Here is a 24,833-nt window from a genome sequence, read left to right on the forward strand (position 1 = left end):
ACACACACACACACACACACACACACACACACACACACATGATCTCACTGTATAGCTCATGCTGTTCTTGAACCCATGATCCGCTGCCTCTGCCTCTTTAATGTTGGAATTACTGGGGTGTGTCATCATGTCTAGCTTGGCTCATTTCTTTCTTTTTAAAAAGTAAGTGTGTATTTTAGGATTTATTTTTAAGTGTGTGTATGTGTCTGTGTGACTATGAGCACATGAGTGCAAGTGCCCACAGAGGCCAAAAGAGGGTTTCAGGTCCCTGGAGTCACAGGTGGTTGTGAGCCATCTAGTGTTGGTGTTAGGAACTGAACTAGGATCCTCTGCAAAGGCAGCAAGCACTCTTAACCACAGAGCCATGTCTCCAGCCCCACCTCTCATTTCTCCATGCTCACACCTGTATTCTCACTCTATAGAAGAACATCACACCCTATCTCTCTTTGTGACATTACACTATCCATCTGCTTCTTATTCTGCATCTTGACAATTCTGGCCTTCTGGGTTCATTTTATTACTTTCTTAATTTCATGCAATCCTTGTTTTTCCAAAATAAATTACCTGGTAGGTTTATACCGTCTGTCTATTATTGAGGGCATATTTTCATACCTGTGAAAAATGGCTCTTCAATGACTTTTATGTGTGCTAGTCTTCAAGAATTCCATGAGTTCCCCAACTCTTAAATGGGGTTTCCCAAGCAAAAAAATGTGATTTATTTTTCAAACCATCCCTCTATTTTGATTTTCATGTTTGGAATCTCTATTTATAGTTTTTTATTTTAAAGGTCAGTTCTTCAGGAAAGTATAAAGCCAGAGTCACAAGCAAATTCAACAATAAACTATAATACCATCCATATGTCAGTTCTAAAAAATGGTTTTCAAAATTACAATGTTTTTGTTGTTGTTGTTGTTATTGTTTGGCTTTTTAGCCTGAACCAAGATGGTAAATAAATGCTTCTGCCTCTCTTGACTCAACAGAGAAATTCATTACTCTTGTCTTGGCCCTCCCTCCCTGTAATGGGTGTTATCCCCCTGCCTCCAATTTGTGCCTGCCACATTAAGAAAGAAGCATGTTACATTCAGAGAAATCCCTTATCAAGAAATCCTTATCTTATACACCTTGCCTATAAGCTTATATCAGGAAGTGACTCCTAAGTGCACTCTCTATAGGTAATTCTTCTAGCATCTGGTATACTATATGGCTTCTTCAAGTATCTACAGATCTATGTCCTACTTGACTACCCCCAAATGAGTTCTTGCCATACTCTTTCTCCATCCCTTCACTCATTCCCCCAATCACCAGACATCTTAGCTATATGTAGGCAACATCTCCAGAGGCCCCAGGCTCTTTTGACCTGACTCTCCTTATGCCTACCTCTTTCATACACTTCTTCCTAGAAAACAGGGTTGTGCTGTGTGGTCTACAGAAGTTCTCCTGCTGAGAGCTGTTGGTGAGTTCCCAAAACTTTGCCCTTTACTCCTCCTGTTTACTTTGTTGTCTTATAAAAATGAAGACTTCTTACCAGGGACCAAGTTGCTGAAATACCATCCACACAAAAAATAAAGGATTGAATCAAACAGAATCATCCAGCAGACCCAGCCAAATGTCATGCCCCCTGGCTCTGGGGCTCGGTACATGTGACTCCACTGGATTCCTGCCAGAGCAGAAAGAACAGAATTACTTGGGTCAATTCTTTTACTGTTGGTCTGATGTGGGACTTTCCTAGTTCTAGAGGAGCCTCTTGTAAAACAAAAAGCAAGTCCATGCTAGCCATGTTAAGATGCCAAAGGCATCATTAGCTTGTGTGGTCACAACTCTTTTTCAGAGGGACCCATGAGCAACCATTAGCATCACGTCAATCTCCAACATTCCAAAGCTCTCTGAAAGTCATTTATATCTAGTTTTACTGACTCAACTAAAGAACAATTTTATATTTATGGACAAAAGACATTGTTTAACAAAACTTTAAATGATGTAATACCCTGCTTTTGGAAAATACATTAAAAAATACATAGAAAGTCTATAGTGGAAAATAATCATTATTTTTTTATGTTTGTGATTTATTTCTAGATTATAAATTGAGAACACTATTTCTCTTTCTATTCATTGTGGCAGTTAGTGAGAACCCAGCTTTAAAAAGTTTTAACCACTGTATACTTGCTATTGTTTTGACCAAAATAATCAATTAATTTAATTGTGAGTACTTTTCGTCTCTATCTTCTTGGCCCAGCTTTTACTTTGAAGATCAGTTAGAGAAAAAATGGAGAAAGAAAACATTTTCTTTGAGACATGATTTTTCTGTGTAACATTGGCTGTCTTGGACTCTCATTGGAGACCAGGCTGGCCTCAAACTCACAGAGATTCCCCCTGCCTCTGCCTCCCCGAATGCTGAGATTAAAATCTCAATGTAAGTAAAGGGTGTTGCCAATACATTTAAAATTATTTTAAGGGACTGCAGATGTAATCCAGTTGATAAATTTGCTAGCCTGCCACACACAAGACCCTAGGGTCAATCCCCAGCACTCCATAAACAAAATGTTGTGGTGGATGTCTGTGATCCCAGCACTTGGTCTTGGCAAGAGGAGCCAATGTTCAAGGTCATCCTCAGCTACACAGAGAGTTCGAATCCAACCTGACCTAGACAACTTATTTTTAAAACATTTATTTAAGCTGCATATGGGGATAAATATGTACATAAAATGGAGATGATCGTGGTGACCTTTTCTTTGCTAATTAAATGTAAGACCCGGAAAACAATGAAGGTGAGAGTAGAAGGTAAAAACTGAAGGAAGGTTTGTACTAGTTCAACCACAGTCTGGCAGATGGAGAGCATGTGCATACCCCACTACTGGAAAAATCTAGAAGGTTGGTAGATTGACTGTATATCGTAAGATTGACTATGTACCTACGCCTGGATTCACCACCAGTCTTGGTGGTATCTTCAGCACGAGATGCTGTGATGTAATTACTTTTTACTGTTCTCAGAACTATAACAAGTAGGTAAGGGGAAGTTTTCCATTAGCAAAACCAAATATTAAGACCTCCTTTGAGAGTTTTCACTTGGTAACAATACTTTCCACCCGTTCCATTGCCTGATAGCTACATGTTCCCAAATGCTGAATCACAGACAGCCACCTCCTAAGAAGTCATCCTCTTACCTTCCTCCTGTCCCTCCAGAAACGTAATGAAAAAGACTCCTTGTCCAAAGGCTGTGGTCGAGAGCAAGCACTGCCGGGGTGGATGGGGTGGGGAGAAAATAGCCATTAATGTTTGATTATCAACAGAAAACTCACAACAACCAATTCAAAGAAGATACCCTCCCCCAATTGAAAGGTTTTAAGGATAGCACTGCTTTGGGCAATGCCTTAAATATCTGACCCTGAAGGGGTTAGCAGAATGTCAGACCACTCTGAAAACCATGCTTATTTTTAATGCTAAAATGAATTATTTCTTTTCACTGCAACACTTGAGGTATCGTAAATTCAATGCCCCGAATACAGAAACATGTATTACAAAACAGTGGGAAATGAAATATATCAATTCACTATTATTTCTTATTGTTAAATGTATGCCTTGGAGCACTCTACAAGCACACTGATGCAGTGTCTACACAATTTTACACTAGAAAGGAAGTGTATTAAAGGAAGCTGTTAGTTCATCTTCGGTGGAAGAGGGCCTGGTGCAAAAAGAGGAAAACCACTGGGAAAGTGACTTACATTTTACATTTAAAATACAATGTATGACAGGTAAAGGTCATCACTAGCTAGAAAGCATCTTCATGCACAAAACAAATGCTAGAAGTATAGGTGCCTTAGACATAAGAACTGAAGTATAAGCGAAAATCAGAACATCTGAATCTTAGTTCAGGTCATATTTCAAAGAAATGTATGAGCGGGAGATAGCCAGGGTCCCAATTGAATTAATTATTTTAGGAATATCTGACTAATTCTTACACAAAATTATTGCTTTTAAGTTGCTGCAGGTATGATATAAGCTCATCAAAATGATGAGAAAATATCAGCACAACACGTATAAATTTAACTATTTATCCTAGTGTGCATATCTATATTAAGTATATTTGACTAAAAAAAAACAAATCAGAACAGCTCAGCCTGGTGTTGCCTGCCTGTAATTCCTGCTACGTGGAAGTTGATGCAGGAAAGCTGAAAGTCTAAAACCTGTATGGCCTAGAGAGTGAGTTCAAGACCAGCTGGAGCAACTTAATAGAACTCTTTCTCAAAACAAAACAAACAAACAAAAAAAAAACTAAACAAAAAAATCATAGAGCACTTGTCAATTATATTTCAATATTTCAGAGCATAGATTTAATTCTCAATTCCCGAAGAAAGGGGACAAATACAATACTGAATTGTTACTTAAAAAAAAGAAGTTGGAAGAATTAATTCGGCCATTATACATGCTCTGAGGCTCTAGATGAACACAAAAGGTATTCTCCACTCTGGGAATGAATAACACACTCATCTTTCAAGAATTTCATGTTGGAAAGAGCTTTTTTTTCAAGTCTTTATGTTAATTTTTGAGAATTTTATATGACTACTGTTTTACATAATTTCCCTCTCCCTCTCCCCCTCAACTCTTCCTATGCCCCCCAAGTCTCTCTAAAATTCATGAACTCTTATTTAATAACAGTTATACACATACATATACACACACTTGCATGCACACACACATGTATATATATATATATATAGATAGATAGATGTATACATACATATATATATATACAGTTTACTGAGTCCATTTACTGTTGCTCATATATGTATATGTTTAGGGCTCATTGGCATAAGATAATCTATTAGAGAAGACTTCTCTCCCTTTCTCAGCAGTCATTAATTGCCTGTCACTCTTTACCTAAGGTGGAGCCTTGTGAGAGTTCCTCCAGCTACCTTATTACGTCAATAGCTAGTGTCATTTTTTCATGTCTTGTTTAAGCGATCATATTTCTGAGACTTCATGGTGCAGCTTCCCTGTCATATACAGAGGGCACTATCTCACAGTAAACTTCCTGATCACCTGGTTCATAAAATTATCCCACCCTCTTTTGCCCAATGTTTCCTGAGGTTTAGACATTGCCTTGTAGAAGTATCTACAAGCAGCAAGGCACCCTATGGTCTATTGTTCTCTGCACCTTGACCAGTTTTCAGTTTCCAAATACTCCTTAGCAATCTAGGGACTCGAAATGTCCCTAAGCCCTTCTCAAGGTGATTCTGGTCACACCTCTAACAGATTGTTATTTAGGGACATTGACTTACTGGCTGGAAGAGGGAGACGTAAATTGGTACAGATACAACTCTAACTCTGTAAAGACATGATGTAATATTGATGTGTTTACCTCCTCCATACTGACTGCTTTCCTACTATGTGTCAGGCACAGTGCCTCCCAGACAACAGTCAAGAAAAAAAATCGGTTGCTCTCTTCTGCACATTTTATACTGCAGACTTGAAAGCATTCTTACTCTTTTTCAAGGCATACATATCAAATGGATGAGTGATTCTGACATTGCTAACAGAGAGATCTTTCCACTTAATGTGATGTAGCTCATGATGCTTCAAGAAAAATGCTTATATTTAACTTCCAAAATAGCTTCAGAACTCGATTTCTTTCCATGCATGAAACAAAGAGAACCCGAAGTTATATGTTTCCTTGAGGAGGATGCTGACTTCCCAGAATCCTCAGAGAGACCCTATTACAGAAAACTGATAATTCTTAATAGCCTGACACTACATCACTGCAAGTCAATGAACCACCACTGTAAGCTTTGCATCTGTGGGCAGAATACAGAGGAGAGGCCCCAGATGTTCCATATAAGTTAGAGCAAGACAGACCGGTAAGCTGGGGATGTGCCATGCTTAGAGGGCACCTATAGGTTTTAGTTTGCATTTTTACAGAGCATCTCACTCACCAAAAGGGTCTGGATGGCAAAGCTGAGTTGGTTGTGTAAGACCAACAGCACCACGTAGGGCAGAAAGCTGATCATGTACCCCAGGCTGGTACACAGGGCTGCTGTATTAGCTTGGTTGAAAAACACACTTAGGAAGTAGCTCAGCATGACAGCTGACACTCCAAAATCCAGCAAGAAGAGAAAAATGATAAAGGCATCACTGTGCATGAAAATGCCACTCATCTTCAGAATGGCAGCAAGAGCAGCACTGCTTAGAGCCAGCATGGCCATGTTTTCCAGGAACCAGGAAAGGAAGTGAATAGCTGGATGCAGCCCCATCATTCGCATGTACTGTGAAAAGAAGGAGCCTTGGGTTAATCACCGCAGTGGACACTTGAGAAAAAGCAGATGAAATCATCAGCAAGAGAAATACCAGTGGAAAAGTAAGTGATTTGGTTTGTCACCAACCCTAGAAAGGGCATTAAGAAGGTCACTTCCTTCTATGATGATTTGTCAGACATGACTTCATAGCTATCATTATGTTCTTGGAGAGAAAACTGAAGCTAGACATAAAACAGGGTTGCCAGTAAGAACCACAGAAAGAAAAGGTATGAGAAAAAAAGTCGTAGACTATAGATTTGATTGACACAGTTTTGTTACATTTTTTGTTTGTGTGGATTTCTTGTCATTGTCTTAACTTTTGTTTTCCAGTCTATTTGTGCAGGTTTTGTTCGTTAAAGGCAAAGAATGGTAAAGGAGGAAATGCTGAGATTAACTCCCTGTCTGAGGTGGACGTTACAAGGGCTATGGAATGCATTTTACAAAACAGTCTTGGTAAAACTAATAAAGTCAATTTCTCCTCTAATCTGCCATTTGTTCATATATCACATGGTGATATTTTGACAAATAGGATTGGCTTCATGTGAAAGGAAGTTAGATAGCTCTGAAGTATGGTCTCTTGCTAACCACTTAATGGATACATTAAAGAGCCCAGCAACTGGAAACTCTGTCTCCAAGTCCCTGTGCTTGGGGATCAAAGCCACTTAGGGGAGGAATACATATATCATTGAGTAAATGGTTTTAAACAGATAAGTGATATGTAGATTCATAATAGTTGATCACATGTTTCCTACATTTCAGTAACTATTCAGTAATCAAACAATGAGTGTCTATCATCACCTGCCATCACTCTTCTTCAAGGATCAACAGGCTATCACACCGTCACCAGATGCTCTTACAAATTTTCGTTCTTAAAAGCAGTTGTCTGATACTTTCAAACTTTACTATTAGAGCAGAAGTACTAGAATTCTTTGTATAGAACCTGAATCAGACATGAAGGTGGGAAGTGATGTTTTATAACAGTTACCAATGCGCAACAGTGGCTCTGTTACCTTAATCTCATGTACTTTGCTTGTTTCCCCGTCTGAATGGAAAATATCTATCATATTTTGACAACCCTTCTGACTACAATAGAAAACAATGTTCCTGGGAAGGAGACTCTGCTGGAGCCAAGGAAGGAGTTCAGCAAAAGAAAGGAAGGATAAAGAGAGAAGCCAGGTGCTCAACGTGGAGGACCACTCCTCAAACCCTCTGCTGTGATCCCACACACAGTATCAACACCATTTACCTCTTCTATCCGGATCTCTCTCTCATAAACCAGCTTCCGGACCATGCTGGCCACAGACACCATCCAAGTCAGCATCATAATCAGCGGAAAAAAGAAGCCAACGTTGTTCAGGAACCTGTCAAGGTATAATTAATTCAATCAATATCCAAGGGCAAGTGAGGTCAGGGGCAAGTGACTCGGATCAAAAATATGCTAAGGTCTATGCCTCTATCAGATATTGGTCATGGCTTTGTTTTACAAGTTATAAGACACCTACAGAAACATTACCTCAAAAGGCCTGTGACAAAGGCATTTGGGCTGCAGTCAGCATCCTGGTTTACAAATGTGCAGATACACAAAGGGTATCATGCTGGAGACATGGGACTTAAGGTGCCTCAGGTAACCATTGCCTGACTGCTGACACTTGGTATAGATGGAGAAGGTTGCAGATATGAAACACGCCATTGACTCATGACGATAATTCTTCCCAGCTAATTAGGACCATTATGTATCTTCAATAAAAGGTAACAATTGATCATAAAAAGTCATTTATAAAAAATGTAAAATGTGGTAAATTAATGTTTCTCACCTTTTCTATTTCTCCAGGTTGTACTTGCCTACCTACTCTAACTAGGCTCCATTTGTAAAGCATAATGGGGTCTTGATGACACTTGTGTCCTAAATCCAACAAAAACTGATAGTTTTTCCTCCCTTTGTGACATCAATTTTGCTTAAAAGTAGTAATCACTCCTTTACTCTCTTCTTTCGGCTTCCAGAACAACTTGTTCTGCACCACTGCTAGGCCGCTTTCCAGATACCTTAACTAACAACTTCTTCTTTGCCTGTCCTTTTACATGGACATTTCCATTTGAACCACAGAGTGACCGCCAGGCCCTCTGTTTTCTACCCCTGGGTGAGTTCTAAATCCACACGGTAATTGTACTCGAACAAACAACAGCTTAACACACAAGCCATACCACTTCATCTGTGATACTTGCAGGAACCACCTATAAAAGGTCCTGAAAATAAGGACACCATCCTAGGGGGGCAGGAAAGATAAAATAGCCACTAAGCAGAGGTCTGTTACATGATGTCAGATAATAGGAAACACTGAAGAGAAAGCAGCAGTTGTGAGAAAGAGTGTCATACAGACACTGCTAAGATAAGTCATCAACAGAGAATAGCTTGAACAAAGAGCATATAAAACATAGAAGGGAAGTGAATAGGAGAACTGCAAGAAGACACGAAGAACCAAAGTGCATGGGCTGGTGATGAGAGCTGGCAAGGTGCTCACAGCTTAGGAGATGTGGTGAGAATCCCAGCCTGGCCAGATGGTGCAGGGAGCTTTACACAGCACAGTCAGTTCTGAAGTTTAGTTAATAAAGAGAGGACAGCTTCATATGGAGAAACAAAAAACCCAGAATCTCCAAAACAATCCTGTACAACAACAGATCATCTGGAGGTATCTCCATCCCCGATCTCAAGTTGTACTACAGAGCAATAGTAATAAAAACTGCATGGTATTGGCGTAAAAACAGAAAGGAGGATCAGTGGAACCGCATAGAAGACCCAGAAATAAACCCACACACCTATGAATACTCGATTTTTGACAAAGAAGCCAAAACCATTCAATGGAAAAAAGACAGCATCTTCAACAAATGGTGCTGGTCCAACTGGATGTCCACATGCAGAAAAATGAAAATAGATCTATATTTATCACCCTGCACAAAACTAAAGTCCAAGTGGATCAAAGACCTCAACATAAAACCAGATACTCTAAATCTGTTAGAAGAAAAAGTGGGGAACAGCCTAGAACTCATTGGCACAGGAAACAACTTCCTGAACAGAACACCAACAGCACAGGCTCTAAGAGCAACAATCAATAAATGGGACCTCATGAAACTGAAAAGCTTCTGTAAAGCAAAGAACACTGTCATTAAAACAAAACGACTGCCTACAGATTGGGAAAGAATCTTCACTAACCCTTTATCTGACAGAGGACTAATATCGAGTATATACAAAGAACTAAAGAAGCTGAAAAGGGGCAAACCAAGTAATCCAATTAAAAAATGGGGAACAGAGCTAAACAGAGAATTCTTGACAGAGGAATATCAAATGGCAGAGAAGCACTTAAAGAAATGCTCATCCTCATTAGCCATCAGGGAAATGCAAATCAAAACGACCCTGAGATATCACCTTACACCCATCAGAATGGCCAAGATGAAAAACTCAAGGGACAACACATGCTGGAGAGGTTGTGGAGAAAGGGGAACTCTCCTCCACTGCTGGTGGGAATATAAACTGGTACAACCACTCTGGAAATCTATCTGGCGCTTTCTAAGGAAATAGTGCTTCCTCAAGACCCAGCTATACCACTGCTAGGTATATACCCAAAGTTTGCTCAAGTACACAAAAGGGATACTTGCTCAACCATGTTTATAGCAGCTTTATTTGTAATAGCCTGAACCTGGGAACAACCCAGATGTCCATCAACGAAGAAATGGGTACAGAAATTGTGGTATTTTTATACAATGGAATACTACTCAGCAATCAAAAATGAGAAAATCATGAAATTTGCAGGCAAATGGTGGGATCTAGAAAAGATCATCCTGAGTGAAATATCCCAGAAGGAGAAAGACAAACACAGTATATACTCACTTATATAGACCTATAAGATGTGATAAACATAATGAAATCTGTACACCTAAAAAAGATAATCAAGAGAGCGGACATGGGGTAAGATGATCAATCCTCGTTTAGAAAGACAGATGGGATGTGCATTGAACGTATGACAAGAGTCTATTGAGCGCATTTGAAAGACTCTAACTAGCAGTGTTTTCAAAGCAAAGACTTATGACCAAACCTTTGGCAGAGTACAGGGAATCATAAGAAAGAAGGGGAGTTAGTCTGATGAGGAAAGAATAGGAGCTCCACAAGGACCAAATATTTCTGGGCACAGGGTCTTTTCTGAGACTGACATTCAACCAAGGACCATGTATGGATATAACCTAGAACCTCTGCTCAGATGTAGCCTGTGGTAGCTCAGTAACCAATTGGTTTCCCATAGTGAGGGGAACAAGGACTATTTCTAACAGGAACTCAATGACTGGCTCTTTGGCCTCCCCACCCCCCAAGGGAGGAGCAGTCCTGTTAGGCCACGGAGGAGGGCTTTGCAGCCAGTCCTGAAGATACCTGATAAAACAGGATCAGATGAATGGGGAGGAGGTCCCCCCCTATCAGTGGACTTGGAAAGGGGCACAGTGGAGATGAGGGAGGGAGGGAGGGACTGGGAGGGAATGAGGGATCGGACACGGCTGGGATACAGAGTTAATAAAATGTAACTGATAAGAAAAAAATAAAATTAAAAAAAAAGAGAAGAATACATCAAAGAGTTTTAAGATCGGGAGAGGCAACAGATAAAGAATACATTGAATCTTAGACAATGGAGCAGGGGTAGAGAGGCTCTGGAGAGAGAGAGAGTAAAAACACCACAGCAGATATGAAGCCATCTAAACAGGAGACAAAAAGGGTCACTAAAGATGTTGACCCTACCCTGAAGGCTGTGGTGGCCTCCTGCACCTAACTCAGGCTTCTTCTTCAAAGCCCTGCCCTTCTTGTGGAGCTTGCTCAGCACTAGTCACACCTGCCTCTCAGGCAGGCAGAGCCTTACTTCTTCACACAGGATTATGTGGCTTTAAGAGACTGAGCCTTTGCTCTTGACGAATCACATACTTTTTAATGAACGTATACGTGACCATAAAAGAGAAGGAGTTAATTTCTGTTTTAATTCACTTGGCTACATAAAACAACTTCTCTGAGCTACTGATGTAGTGATTCATGTGATGACTTTAAAACAAAGTGATTTCCATGCTGTGCAGCAACTATAGTGTGAACAGTCAGGGCATCCCCAGTGATAGAGCATTTGGATTCAGAGAACAGCAATCTTTTGATTCTCCTGTTTCATGATTTTCTTGGTGAAGGTGGTTATTATTTTTGTAGCATGTAGAACAGGTAGATAAGCATGTGCCATGAGTATATCTACCTATATGATAAAAGAGCCATTATCTGTTCTCCAGGAATAACACTGTTTGGCAGAAAGAAGACATTCTTAGGACCCAAAAGTAGAAAATAACCAATGTTGTTGAATCTATTTGATGGGGTGGGGGTTAAAATAGCTGCTTGTTCATAAACCTCATCTTTGCCTGAAACACTGAAGGTGATGACATCTGAACTCTTCTCTCCTAAGTACTGAGTCCGTATGTTAACCAAGTATACTTAGCTAACCCCAGAAAGTTACATTGGACAAGATTCCATGCTCTGTTACAAAGAACCCAAGAGAGATTCAGTATTACAGCAGCCTGAGCTCTTAGAGTAACTGTCTCAGCTTCACAGCATGGGAAATACCTCTCAAAGTGACTGACCAAAGCTGTTTAAGAGAAACGGTATAAGATTTTAAAACAGAGATTGTGAGACACAGCTTTTTGTCTGTTCCTGGGAACTAATCCAAAAATCAACAAGATGCGGAGAATTTGAATTTTGTCAAAGGCTTGAAAGGAACATTCAAGTATTAGAAAAACAGGCTAAAAACAGTCACATTCACATAGGACTCATCCATGCTAAGTAGATAAGAGAGATTTCAATAGCAAAGCCCATCCTTTGAAGATAGTATGTGCATTTTCAAGAATACATTTTCAAGGGAAAATAGGTACAACAGCACATGGTTAATGGGTGTCAAGCTGTACATTAAGTGGCTAGTATTAGCCAAGGAACATCTAGGACCTGTTTCTGGGAAACAGAATAAAAAGGACTTTGTTAGGGGTCCATAAAAATCTTTGTTGAAATTGAAGGAAAGCTTTTCAATTGTGTGACAGCTAATGACATCTCTCCCTCATGCCAACAGGATATCTCTCAGATGCACACTCAGTAATTCTGAGGGTGTTTTTTTTTTCTGTTGTTTTCTTTTTTTTTTTTTTTTTGTTAAGTGACAATCAAGGCAAGAGAAATGTAGCACAACACCCACCTATCTAAAAAACACAGAGATGCTGAGATTTTTTGGTTACTAAGGGAGGATTCAGAGCAAAAGGCTGGTAACATGGAACAGATCAAAATGGTGTATGCACTTGTTTTAAAATATCTGTTAAGGCAAAGCATTTGCAAGAACCACTGGACAGAGCATTGTTAGAACTGAGTGATGTAATAACAACATCACAAGATAGAAGAAAATGTGAGCTGCAAGAACTTTGAGAAAATAGATAGCAAAAGGGTATCTTTCATGGTAGTAAAATTGATAAAACACAAAAGAACTTGATTCTGCATGTAAGGAGGTGGAAAACAGCTAGAAAAATACTTCTAAAGAAATGTCAATAGAGAGCTTTGGATAATTGCCGAAATTCTATTAATTAGAACATGGGAAGAAGAAACATGTAATAGAAGTCCTTAAAGAAGAAAAGAAAATTATGGAAAGCAATGAGTTCATAAAGCTACAGCGTTCAAAAAGAACACTGAAATTTAAAGGTTTACATTTAAAGATTTCAAATGTTTTTTGTGGCACATTCTGTTAGAGTGATCAGTGATCAAAGGTGTTCTAGAGCTCATGGAAGGAGGCAGAAAGCAGAGGACACACAAATAACGAGGGTTGGAATCTGGAGAGATAGACCTGGATTGTTGGAAAGAAGCCATGCTCTGAGTTTGGTGAAGGCAGAAAGGTGCTTACCACCCAGCAGCAAGGAAAGAGGAAACAGAAGAAAGCAGAACAGAGTGAGTCTGTTCCAGAAGGCTCAGCTCTAAGTGAGGAGTAAGTGCAAGTACAAAGATCAGTAATCAGGGAGAGACAGAGGGAGCCTTATGAAATAAGTGCCATACTTCCAGTACCAGAGAATTTCAAGAGCAGAACTCAGCTGGGGAGACATCCCACAATAAACAAAGCAAATGCATACTGCAGAGGGACTAGAGACCAAACAAGAGACTCGGCAAACACAATTAACAGTGGACTCATCGTTGAACAGATATGAAGCAGACAGCAATCCTGCTCTTACCTAAGTGCTGAGGGACCCCCCCCCGCCTCATGCTTGAAGCATTTGACCAGAGCATAGCCAGGAGCCTTTTAAAAGGGTTCCTGCTTTGCATCTCTCTGATGGCTACCATCAGAATGGCTAAGATAAAAAACTCAAGTGACAACACATGCTGGAGAGGTTGTGAAGAAAGGGGAACACTCCTCCATTGCTGGTGAGAATGTAAACTTGTACAAGCACTCTGGAAATCAATCTGGTGCTTTCTCAGACAATTAGGAATGCTGCTTCCTCAAGATCCAGCTATACCACTCCTAGGCATATATTCAAAAGATGCTCAAGTTGAACATTTGTTCAGCCATGTTCGTAGCAGCTTTATTTGTAATAGCCAGAACCTGGAAACAACCCAGATGTCCCTCGATGAAGGAATGGATACAAAAATTGTAGTACTTTTACATGATGCAATACTACTCAGCAATTAAAAACAACGAAATCATGAACTTTGCAAGTAAATGGTGGGATCTAGAAAAGATCATCTTGAGTGAGATATCCCAGAAGCAGAAAGACACACATGGTATATACTCACTTATAAGTGGATACTAGACCTATAAGATAGAATAAACATACTAAAATCTGTACACCTAAAGAAGATAAACAAGAAAGAGAACCCGGGGTAAGATGATCAATCTTCACTTAGAAAGACAAATGGGATGGACACTGGAAATAGGAGAAAACAAGTAACAGAACAGCAGCCTACTACAGAGGGCCCCTGAAAGACTCTGCCTAACAGTGTATCAAAGCAGATACTGAGACTCATAACCAAACCTTGGGCAGAGTGCAGGGAATCATATGAAAGAAGGGGGAGTTAGTATGACCTGGAGAGGATAGGAGCTCCACAAGACCAAATATATCTGGAGTCTTTTCTGAGACTGTTTCTCCAACCAAGGACTATGTATGGATATAACCTAGAACCCCTGCCTGGATGTAGCCCATGGCAGTTCAGTAATCAAGTAGCCTCCCTAGTAAGGGAAACAGGACTGTCTCTTACATGAACTCAATGGCTGGCTCTTTGACCTTCCCCCACCGAGGGAGGAGCAGCCTTGCTAGGCCACAGAGGACACATCCAGCTTGACTTCTGGTGGCTCTTCTTGGTTGCCTTTAGTTCCATCTTATTCTGGCTCCTCTAAGGATCAGTGGCCCTGCACCAACCAACCCTCAAAATCCACTAGCATTTTCATCTTTATTTTTGTTGTTTCCTTCTCTTTCAGGTCCTCAATACACACACACACACACACACACACACACACACACACACGATCTCACTGTATAGCTCACGCTGTCCTTGAACCGCTGCCTCTGCCTCTTTAATGTTGGAATTACTAGGGTGTGTCATCATGTCTAGCTTGGCTCATTTCTTTCTTTTTAAAAAGTAAGTTGTGTATTTTAGGATTTATTTTTAAGTGTGTGTACGTGTCTGTGTGACTATGAGCACATGAGTGCAAGTGCCCACAGAGGCCAGAAGAGGGTTTCAGGCCACAGAGGAGGACATTGCAGCCAGTCCTGAAGAGACCTGATAAACTAGGATCAGATGGAAGGGGAGGAGGACCTCCCCCATCAGTGGACTTAGAGAGGGGCAGGGAGGAGATGAGGGAGGGAAGGTGAGATTGAGAGGGAATTAGGGAGGGGGCTACAGCTGGGATACAAAGTGAATAAACTGTAACTAATATAATTAAATAAAAATTTAATTTAAAAAAGCGTTCTTGCAAAGTCAGCAGACAGGCAACTAAACTGGCAAAGATCCTTCCTAGTGACAACGGTCCACATTGGTAACCCAGGGCAAATGTCAAAGGATTATAGGATGAGAGCAGACTTGAAGTAAGTATCCCTTTACTTAGAAGGGACAAACTGTATCCAAGCTATGGAGAGTTCCATGCCACCTAGTCTGAGCCATAGACTGGAATAAGATTATCTTCCTTGGTGCTAAACAAGGAAGCTAATTACCAGAGATGCCCAAGAGAAAGAATAAATAGTAACAAGTATTTAAAGGTGACCAAGGGCTAAGGCACACTAGTGCAATGTTTGTCAATAGCCTGTAAGGACTGATCTGGAAGCTCTCTCCCAGCTGGCTAGCCTACGTAATATCTGAATATGTTGTGTAATCTGTTATTGGGGAAAGCTCAACAATGGTCTTCCCCAGCTGTGGACTTTCCATGTTACAAAACTAACATGCCAGGCAAAATTTACCTACTGGTACAACAGTGGCATGACTGTTTTAAGGGTAGCATCTACTTTCTGTCTCTATTTAAAGCTTGCTCAATGGAAATATATGTTTGATACTATAATCTAAGACAAAACCTTACTGACGGAGAGTTCATAGCTCTCATGGGGAACCTATTACTGTTGTTTTACTAAACGATCATGTTGTCAAGTTGTCTTCTGAATATTTATGTTTTACCCAGAGATAAGTACTGCTCCACTCATTCTTGAGTGGAGACACTCGTGTGTTGGGGGTTAGTCTGGTGCTCTATGTATACAAATGCTGAATTATGGGCCCAGAGGTCTGGTTGCAGTCCAGACAAGTACATTGTCACATACTCTGTTCAATGCTGTGTAAACTTTGCTCCCCAATTATCTCTTGTTGGTCAATTAAAAAGCTGGCCAGTATGTAACTGGGTAGAAGAGATGTAGGCAGGGCTTCCATTCCTGGGCTTGGGGTCTCAGGTAAGGGTTACAAGGAGAAGAAGAGGAGAAAGAAGAAGATGTAGAGAAAGGACATAACCTGATGGAGTAGATGCATCCCAGACAGGACCAATATTGGCAAGTAACTTGGGGCATGTGGCTGGAAAGTATCCAGACTAGCTTAGAGGATTAGTATAAATAGATCATATCTACCCAGTTATTGAGGCTAAAGCTTATTAATAAACCTAGTAAGTCTCTGTGTCCTTTATTTGTAAGCTAGAACAAAGCTAACTTAAAAAAATTCCCCTAAATCAATAAATTATCAATTACACTTCTGAGGTGGATAAAGGTTAAAGCAGAGACTAACATTTTCTCAGTGTGCTGAGAATAAGTTATTATGTGTACTTGGTCATGAAAGACACCCATACCATTTCCTCCAAGGCCCATCTTTGAAGAGGAGGTTTTTTTTTTTTTTTAAAGCAAGAACACATAAGAAAGAAAAAAGACAGAAAGGATGTAAGAGAAGTATCGCTCTGTAACACTACCATTTTTCATCACATGCTCCTTTCCAATCAAAAACATGTACCAGCTATGCATACCAGAAGAACAATTCAAAATTGGGTCTTCAACCTTCCCCCATGAATGACTGAAGCCTCCATGCCATCCCACATTTCACTGAGGATCTCTTGGCTGTTAATGGTTGCCGAGGGAGGGAAGGGCTGCTTTCTTTAGTAGTGTAGCCTCTGGTGAGTTGCCCATGCTCAAGTAAATACTCCTTACAGGCAACCTAATTAAGCTCAGTGGATGAAAAAAAGTCATAAATGTAAGAAGGCGACCAGTTGGAATGAAGAAGCACTGCAGAAGGGGGGGGCAGGTAAAATGACTCAGCATGTAAAAGCACTGCCACGAAACCTGATGACCTGAGCTAGGCCCTGGACCCACATGTTAAGAGGGGGGAACACAAATTCTGTTCTCAGTACCTATGTTGGGTGGTTCAAAACTACCTGTAACCCAGATCCATGGCATCTGACACTTTTTTCTGGATTCTACAAGCACTTTCACTCACTCATGACCATACCACCATTCAGACACACATATACACTTATAAATAAAACTAATAAATAAATAAATACCTAACAATATAAAAATCAATGAAATAAAGGAAGACGTGAATAAACTCTGGAATGAATTCAAAAGGCATATAAGTAGTTCAATTACATAAAAAATAAAAATTTCAAGTCTCCGAAGAAAGAATTAGAAGAAGATATCAGAAGATGGAAAGATCTCCCATGCTCATGGCTTGGCAGGATTACATAGGAAAAATGGCCATCTTACCAAAACAATCTACAGATTCAATGCAATTCCCATCAAATTACCAACACAATTCTTGACAGAACTTGAAAGAAAAATTCTCAAATTCATATGGAATAGCAGGAAACCCAGAATTACTAAAACAATCCTCTACAATAAAAGATCTTCTGGAGGTATCTCCATCCCTGATCTTAGGCTGTACTATAGAGCAACAGTAATAAATACTGCATGGTTCTGGCATAGAAACAGAATGGTGGATCAATGGAACTGAACAGAAGACCCTGACATAAACCCACACACTTATGGATGGACACCTGATCTTTGACAAAGATGCCAAAACCATACAATGGAAAAAAGATGGCATCTTCAACAAATGGTGCTGTTTCTACATGGATATCTACATGTATAAAAATGCAAATAGATCCATACTTATCACCCTGCACAAAACTAAAGTCCAAGTGGATCAAATACCTCAACATAAAATCACACACATTAAATTGGTTAGAAGAAAAAGTGGGGCAGACCCTAGAACTTATTGGTACAGGAGAGAACTTCCTGAACAGAACACCAACTGCACAGGCTCTAAGAGCAACAATCAATAAATGGGACCTCATGAAATTGAAAAGCTTCTGTAAAGCAAAGGACACCGTCATCAAAACAAAACGAATACCTACAGATTGGGAAGAATCTTCACCAACCCTTTATCTGACAGAGGGCTAATCCCAGTATATATAAAGAACTAAACAAGCTGAAAAGCAACAAACCAAGTAATCCACTTAAAAAATGGGGAACAGAGCTAAACAGAGAATTCTCGATAAAGGAATATCAAATGGCAGAGAAACACTTAAAGAAATGCTCAACCTCATTAGCCATCAGGGAAATGCAAGTCAAAACGACTCTGAGATTTCACCTTACACCCATCAGAATGGCCAACATCAAAAATTCAAGTGACAACATATGCTGGAGAGGTTGTGGAGAAAGGGGAACCCTCCTCCACTGCTGGTGGGAATATAAACTTGTACAACCACTCTAGAAAGCAATGTGGCACTTTCTCAGACAACTAGGAATAGCGCTTCCTCAAGATCCAGCCATACCACTCCTAGGCATATACCCAAAAGAGGCTCAAGTACACAATAAGGACATTTGCTCAACCATGTTTGTAGCAGCTTTATTTGTAATAGCCAGAAGCTGGAAACAGCCCAGATGCCCCTCAACTGAAGAATGGATGCAGAAACTGTGGTACATCTACACAATGGAATATTACACATTAATGAAAAACAAGGAAATCATGAAATTTGCAGGTAAATGGTGGGAACTGGAAAGGTCATCCTGAGTGAGCTGTCCCAGAAGTGGAAAGACACACATGGTATATACCCACTCATATAGACATATAGGATAAACCTACTAAAATCTGTACATCTACAGAAACTAATCAAGAAAGAGGACTCTGGCTAAAATGCTCAATCCCCATCACAAAAGGCAAAGAAGATGGACATCAGAAGAAGAAAACAGGAAACAAGTTATGAACCTGCCACAGAGGGCCTCTGAAAGGCTCTTCCCTGCATACTATCAAAGCAGATGCTGAGACTTACGGCCAACTGTTGACCAGAGTGCATGGAATCTTATGAAAGAAATGGGAAATAGTAAGATCTGGAGAGGACAGGAGCTCCACAAGGAAAGCAACACAACCAAAATATTCCTAGGTTGTTTCCTGTTTTCTTCTTCTTCTGATGTCCATCCTCTTTGCCTTTCGGGATGGAGATTGAGCGTCTTCTCTCTTGATTAGTTTCTTTAGATGTACAGATTTTACTAGGTTTATCCTATGTTACATGTCTCTATGAGTGAGTCAGGGGTCTTTCCAGAGACTTATACTCCAACCAAGTACCATGCATGGAGATAACCTAGAACCCCTGCACAGATGTAGCCCAAGGCATTTCAGTGTCCAAGTGAATTCCATAGTAATGGGAAGAGAGACTGCCTCTGACATAAACTGATTGGCCTGCTCGTTGATCACCTCCCCCTGATGGGGGAGCAGCCTTACCAGGCCACAGAAGATGATAATGCAGCCACTCCTGATGAGACCTAATTGACTAGGATCAGAAGGAGGGAGAGGAAGACCTCCCCTATCAGTGGACTTGGGGAGGGGCATGCATGGAAAAGGAGGAGGGAAGGTGGAATTAGGAGGGGAGGAGGAAGGGGTTTATGGGGGGATACCAAGTGAATAAAGTGTAATTAATAAAAATTAAAAGAAAAAAATAAAAATAAAACATACAATATAAAGAATTCAGTAGAAAAGACAAATATCCTAAAAAATTTGAATTCAAGTTTTAGAAACAAAAATACCTATTAGTCAAATAAAAACTCAGTAGAAAGCCTCAGCAATAGGTCCTAAAGACAATAGTAAAGAGAAAATAACAATAAGATCTGTACGGAAAAGTAAGCTCTATGGGAAACAATTAAAAGATTAAATTCATGAATCATGCCATAGAAGAAATAAGCTAAAGATATGAAAAATATATGCAATAAAACACTAGCAGAAAAAAATTTCAAGCCTAGAGAAAGATTTAGTGCCCAGGCATTGAAGGCATTTAGAGTGTCGTTTAGACAAGACCAAAGAAGAAATTCCCCTCTCCATTTTGTAGTCAAACCACAAAGAAAGAACACTAAAAGTTGCACGAAATACCAAGTTATGTATAAAGGTGTAGCCCTTAAAATAACATTAAGTCCTTCTACAAAAATTACAGAAGCCAGAAAGGCACCCAACACTGTATTCCAAGCCACAAAAGACAGTAACTTCCCGAAGATTACTATATCTAGAAAGCCATCCTTTATAATTGAATGGGAAAGAAAAGTTGCACAATAAACACAAACTAGCCACTAAGCCAGCACCTAAGCACTTGAAGGAATGCTATCCACTGAAAAGAGAGATAAATGTATCCATGGGGCCACCAGAAAAAGAAAAGTGTGCTGGAAAACTATTTGTGCTTTGTCAGTACAATGGTGTGCTTGGCAGGTAGGGCTGAAAATTAACTGAGTAATAAGGGATCACAGCCACTTAGATGAAAACTGGGCTTCACTGGAAAGACAGGAATGTGTTTCCTCAGAGTCAGTGCATGGAATGTATTACATGTCAAGTTCACTAAAGATTGTGGCAAATCACGAGAGTCACCCAGTTCATGGTGGCTTTGAAGGTCTGAAGGAGTCATCGTGAGCAGCTGAGGCTTGGGCACTAAGTCGAAGAAATAGAGTCCCTCTGACAATGCCAGAAGAGGCCTTTGGTAAAAGCGCAGCCTTATTTGCAATAGAGACCCCATGGTATTGGAGATTCTAGGACCATGTAACATCCAAGAAGGATCAGTGGTAGCTATTAAACGGAGCTAGCCTAAGCCTATGAAATATAAGCTACATAGGCACCCTAAACTACATAGTTGTGAGTAGCATTCCTCTGCCAGCCACAGCATTTGCAGGGACCCTGACATGCCACTATCAAAGTCTATGTTTTTATATTTAAAGTCACTACAATCTGTGTTTTTAACAGTAGAAAAGTCCCACCAACTCTCATCCCTCCCGTCTAGCCCATCTTTGTTCCTCTGTGTCATCTATCAATTCCCAGGAGCCCTTTCTACTAGGGACCACCAGTGTTCACACTGGGATAGGTCTAGAGTAGGTTATTTTGACTATCCTTCCTTTATTATGATGTCTCCAAACTTACTCTATAGCAGCCTGCTTGCAGGATCGCCTCCTCCCAGCCCACCTCCATTTCCTGCAGACTGGTTTTTGGTGAACTCCCACAATGGCTCTTTCCTGCAGACCATCTCAGTCCTTTCATCTAGCCCATCTACATTTCTTTGTGTCTGCTGCCACTCAGTACTATCAATCAGGAACTCCCAGTGGACACACTGAGCTGGATCTCAGGTAGGTGATTTTTCATTATCCTTTCTGTCCCCCATTATGTTCTTTCCAGATTTGCCCTTAATCCTGCAGTAGCTTGATTGCAGAAGCCTCTCTTCCTACCCCACCTCTCTTCCTACCCCACCTCCATTCCATACACCTGAGATCACCTCTCAAGTGTAGCCCCTGTCCCTTGAAATAATTCCCACAGTCATTTTCAACCTTTCCTCCTAGCCTATCTACATTCCTTTCTGACACACAGACCCAAAGAAGCATTCTCTAGCAGGGACCCCAAACACAACCACCATACTTGCCTATGATACAGAAGCAACACTATATCCACCCAACAAAGGCAATACAGGTATAAACAACAAGAAATATTTCAAGCATAATTTTGGGTGTCTAAATCCTAGCAAAAATGCTAACATGAACAGCCAAAATGATGTGCCCCAACCAGAAGCTAGTAACCCCTATTGTAATAGGCCCCAAGAAATGCAATATAGCGGAAGAACAAGATGAACATCAAAATAGCGATTATGAATATATTAAAGGGCCTTAAAGAGGATGTAAATAAGTCACTAAATGAAGTCTGTGAAAACACAAAAGGTTGAAAAAATAATGAAAACAATTCAAGACATGAAAATAGAATTTAACAAAGAAAGAGAATCACTGAAGAAAACTCAAACTGGAAAGGAAAACTTTAGGACGCCAAAGAACTTTCAGAGCTAAGCCTCATAAACAGACTACAAGACATGAAAGATACAGTCTCGTGTGTTTAAATTAAGGTAGAAGAAATAGATAGTCAAAGAAAATATTAAACTTAAAACAACTCAGGCATGAAACATCCAGAAATCTGGGACATTATGAAAAGACCAAGTCTACAAATAATAGGGGTAGAGGAAGGAAAAAAAAATCAGGTTCAAAGTCACAGAAAATATTTTTAACCAAACTAAAGAAAGAAAAATTCCCACTCTAAAGAGGTAATCGTCTATCAAGGTACAAAAATATATTCAGATCACCAAATACAAGAACAAGAAAAGAAATTCCCCATGACACATAATAACCAAAACAGAAAATGTGCAGAACAAAGAGAAAAAAATTTTAAATTAAAGTTTAATTATTGTATTTAAACTATTACTATATTTATTTATAATTATTAAAATATTTATAGTTTAATTAAAATTTAAATTTTAAGAGCTACAATGAAAATAAAACCAAAAACATATAAAAGCATGCCCATTAGAATAACACCTGAGTAAGGACCCTGAGCACTTCTCAAGTGTTTCTCAGCCATTAGAGATTCCTCTGTTGAGAATTCTCACTTTAGCTCTGTACCCCACTTTTACTTGGGTTACTTGGTTTGTTGGTGTTTAATTTCCTGAGTTTTTTATATATTTTAGATATTAGCCCTCTGATAGATGTAGTGTTGGTGAAGCTCTTTTTCCAATCTGTAGGCTTTCATTTTCTTCAATTGACAATGTCCTTTGCCTTACAGAAGCTTTTTAGTTTCATGAGGTCCCATTTATTAACTCAGAGCCTGAACTATTGGTATTCTGTTCAGGAAGTTGTCTCCTGTGCCAATGAGTTCAAGGCTCTTCCTCACTTTTTCTTCTAATAGATTTAGTGTCTCTGCTTTTATGTTGAGGCTTTTGATCCACTTGACTTGAGTTTTGTGCAGGGTGATAGATATGGATCTATTTGCATTGTTTTTCATGTAGACACCCAGTTAAATTAGCACCATTTGTTGAAGATACTAAGTTGTCAGGGAAGTGCAAATCAAAATGACTCAGATTCCATCTTATACAAATCAGAACGGCTAAAATCAAGGACTCAATTGGCAGTGCATATTGGTGAGCAAGGAGAACATGCCTCCATTGCTGGTAGGAGTACACACTTGTACACTGTGAAAATCAATCTGGAATTTTCTCAGAAAATTGGAAATAGATCTACCTCAAGATCTACCAGCTTTACCATTCCTGGGCACATACCCAACGTATGTTCCACTTTACCACAAGGACACTTGCTGAGCTATGTTTATTGCAGGCTTTCTTGTAATAGCCAAATTGAAACAATCTAGATACCCCTCACCTGAAGAATGGTATGGAAAATGTGGTATATTTACACTGTGGAATACTGCTCAGCTAATAAGAGCAAGGAAATCATGAAATTTATAGGCAAATAGATGGAACTAGAAAAGAAATCATCCTGAACCGGACCCCGAAAGGCAAACTTAGTATGCACTTAGTGGACATTAGCTGTTTGGTGTGGGATAGCCATACTACATTCCACGAACTCAAGGAAGCTGAGGAGAGCCCAACGGAGAATGCTTGAATCTTACTTGGAACATGAAATACAGTAGACAACTGAAGTAGGTGTAGGGAGGGAGCTGAGTGGGAGATGGGGTGGGGAGGATAACAGGGATGGGTTCAGATGGGTGGAGAGAGGAGGAGGTGAGGGGTTGAACTGGGAAATAGAATAGAAATCAGTGTGAGGGGGGAATAACTGGGAGAGAGGAGGCTCCTGAGAGTTTATAAGGGTGACCCTAGCTGAAACTCCAAGCAATGGGTGTTAAGGAGCATAAAGTCAGCACCACCTTTAGCCAGGTGGGACTCCCAGTGGAAGGAGAGGCACAACAACACACATGTACAAACTTCAACCCAATGTGTCTTGTCTACAAGAAGTGTAGAGGGGCCAAGTGACTGGCCCAGCTTGAGACCCACCATAAAGGAGAGGGCTGACCACATCACTATTAATGATACTGTACTGTGCTTGCAAACAGGAATCCAGCATAGCTGTCTTCTGAGAAGCTTCTTCCAGCAGCTTCTTGGAGACAGACACAGAGATCCAAGGTAAAACAATGGGCTGAGCTCATGGAGTGCTGTGGAACAGTGGGATAGAGGAAACCTAAGTGGTCAAGGACACCACAGAAAGACCTACAGAGTAATCTTACCTGGACCCTTGGGGCTTACAGAATCTGAACCACCAATCAAAGAATATGCATGGACTGAACCTAGACCCCCAACACATATGGAGCGAATGTGCAGGTTGGTCATCATGTATCATCTAACACTAGGAGTAGGGACTGTCTCTTACTCTGTTACCTGCCACTGGGTCACATCCCTGTAGCTGGGATGCCTTGTCACTCCCCTGTGGGAGAGGATCTGCTTAGTCCTGCTATGAATTGAGATGTCAGTGTGGATTGGTGCTAATTTCAGGTCTCCCCTTCTCTGGGGAGGAAGAAGAAGAGAAAATGGGAGGAGAGGGGTATGGGGTTGGGACTGAGAGGGGAGAAGGGAGAGAGCTGGGCTCAGAATGTAGTGATTAGATAGATAGATAGATAGATAGATAGATAGATAGATAGATAGATAGATACATAGATAGATACATAGATAGATAGATAGATAGATAGATAGATAGATAGATAGATAGATA

At 40.2% G+C, this 24,833-nt stretch overlaps 1 protein-coding gene across 1 annotated transcript in view; it reads right to left on the reverse strand.

The window, feature by feature from the left end:
• Nucleotides 1–24,833, reverse strand: part of Abca13 (ATP binding cassette subfamily A member 13) — a 463,272-nt gene that overhangs the window by 273,885 nt on the left and 164,554 nt on the right. Inside the window, 4 exon segments of the mRNA XM_055624041.1 lie at nucleotides 1,526–1,657; nucleotides 3,162–3,231; nucleotides 5,928–6,257; nucleotides 7,534–7,648. Coding sequence (XP_055480016.1) covers nucleotides 1,526–1,657; nucleotides 3,162–3,231; nucleotides 5,928–6,257; nucleotides 7,534–7,648 — 647 coding nt within the window.

This window comes from Psammomys obesus, unplaced genomic scaffold (assembly GCF_907164565.1).
Source record: "Psammomys obesus unplaced genomic scaffold, mPsaObe1.curated_primary_1811, whole genome shotgun sequence".
In the NCBI taxonomy this organism is placed as follows: Eukaryota; Metazoa; Chordata; class Mammalia; order Rodentia; family Muridae; genus Psammomys; species Psammomys obesus.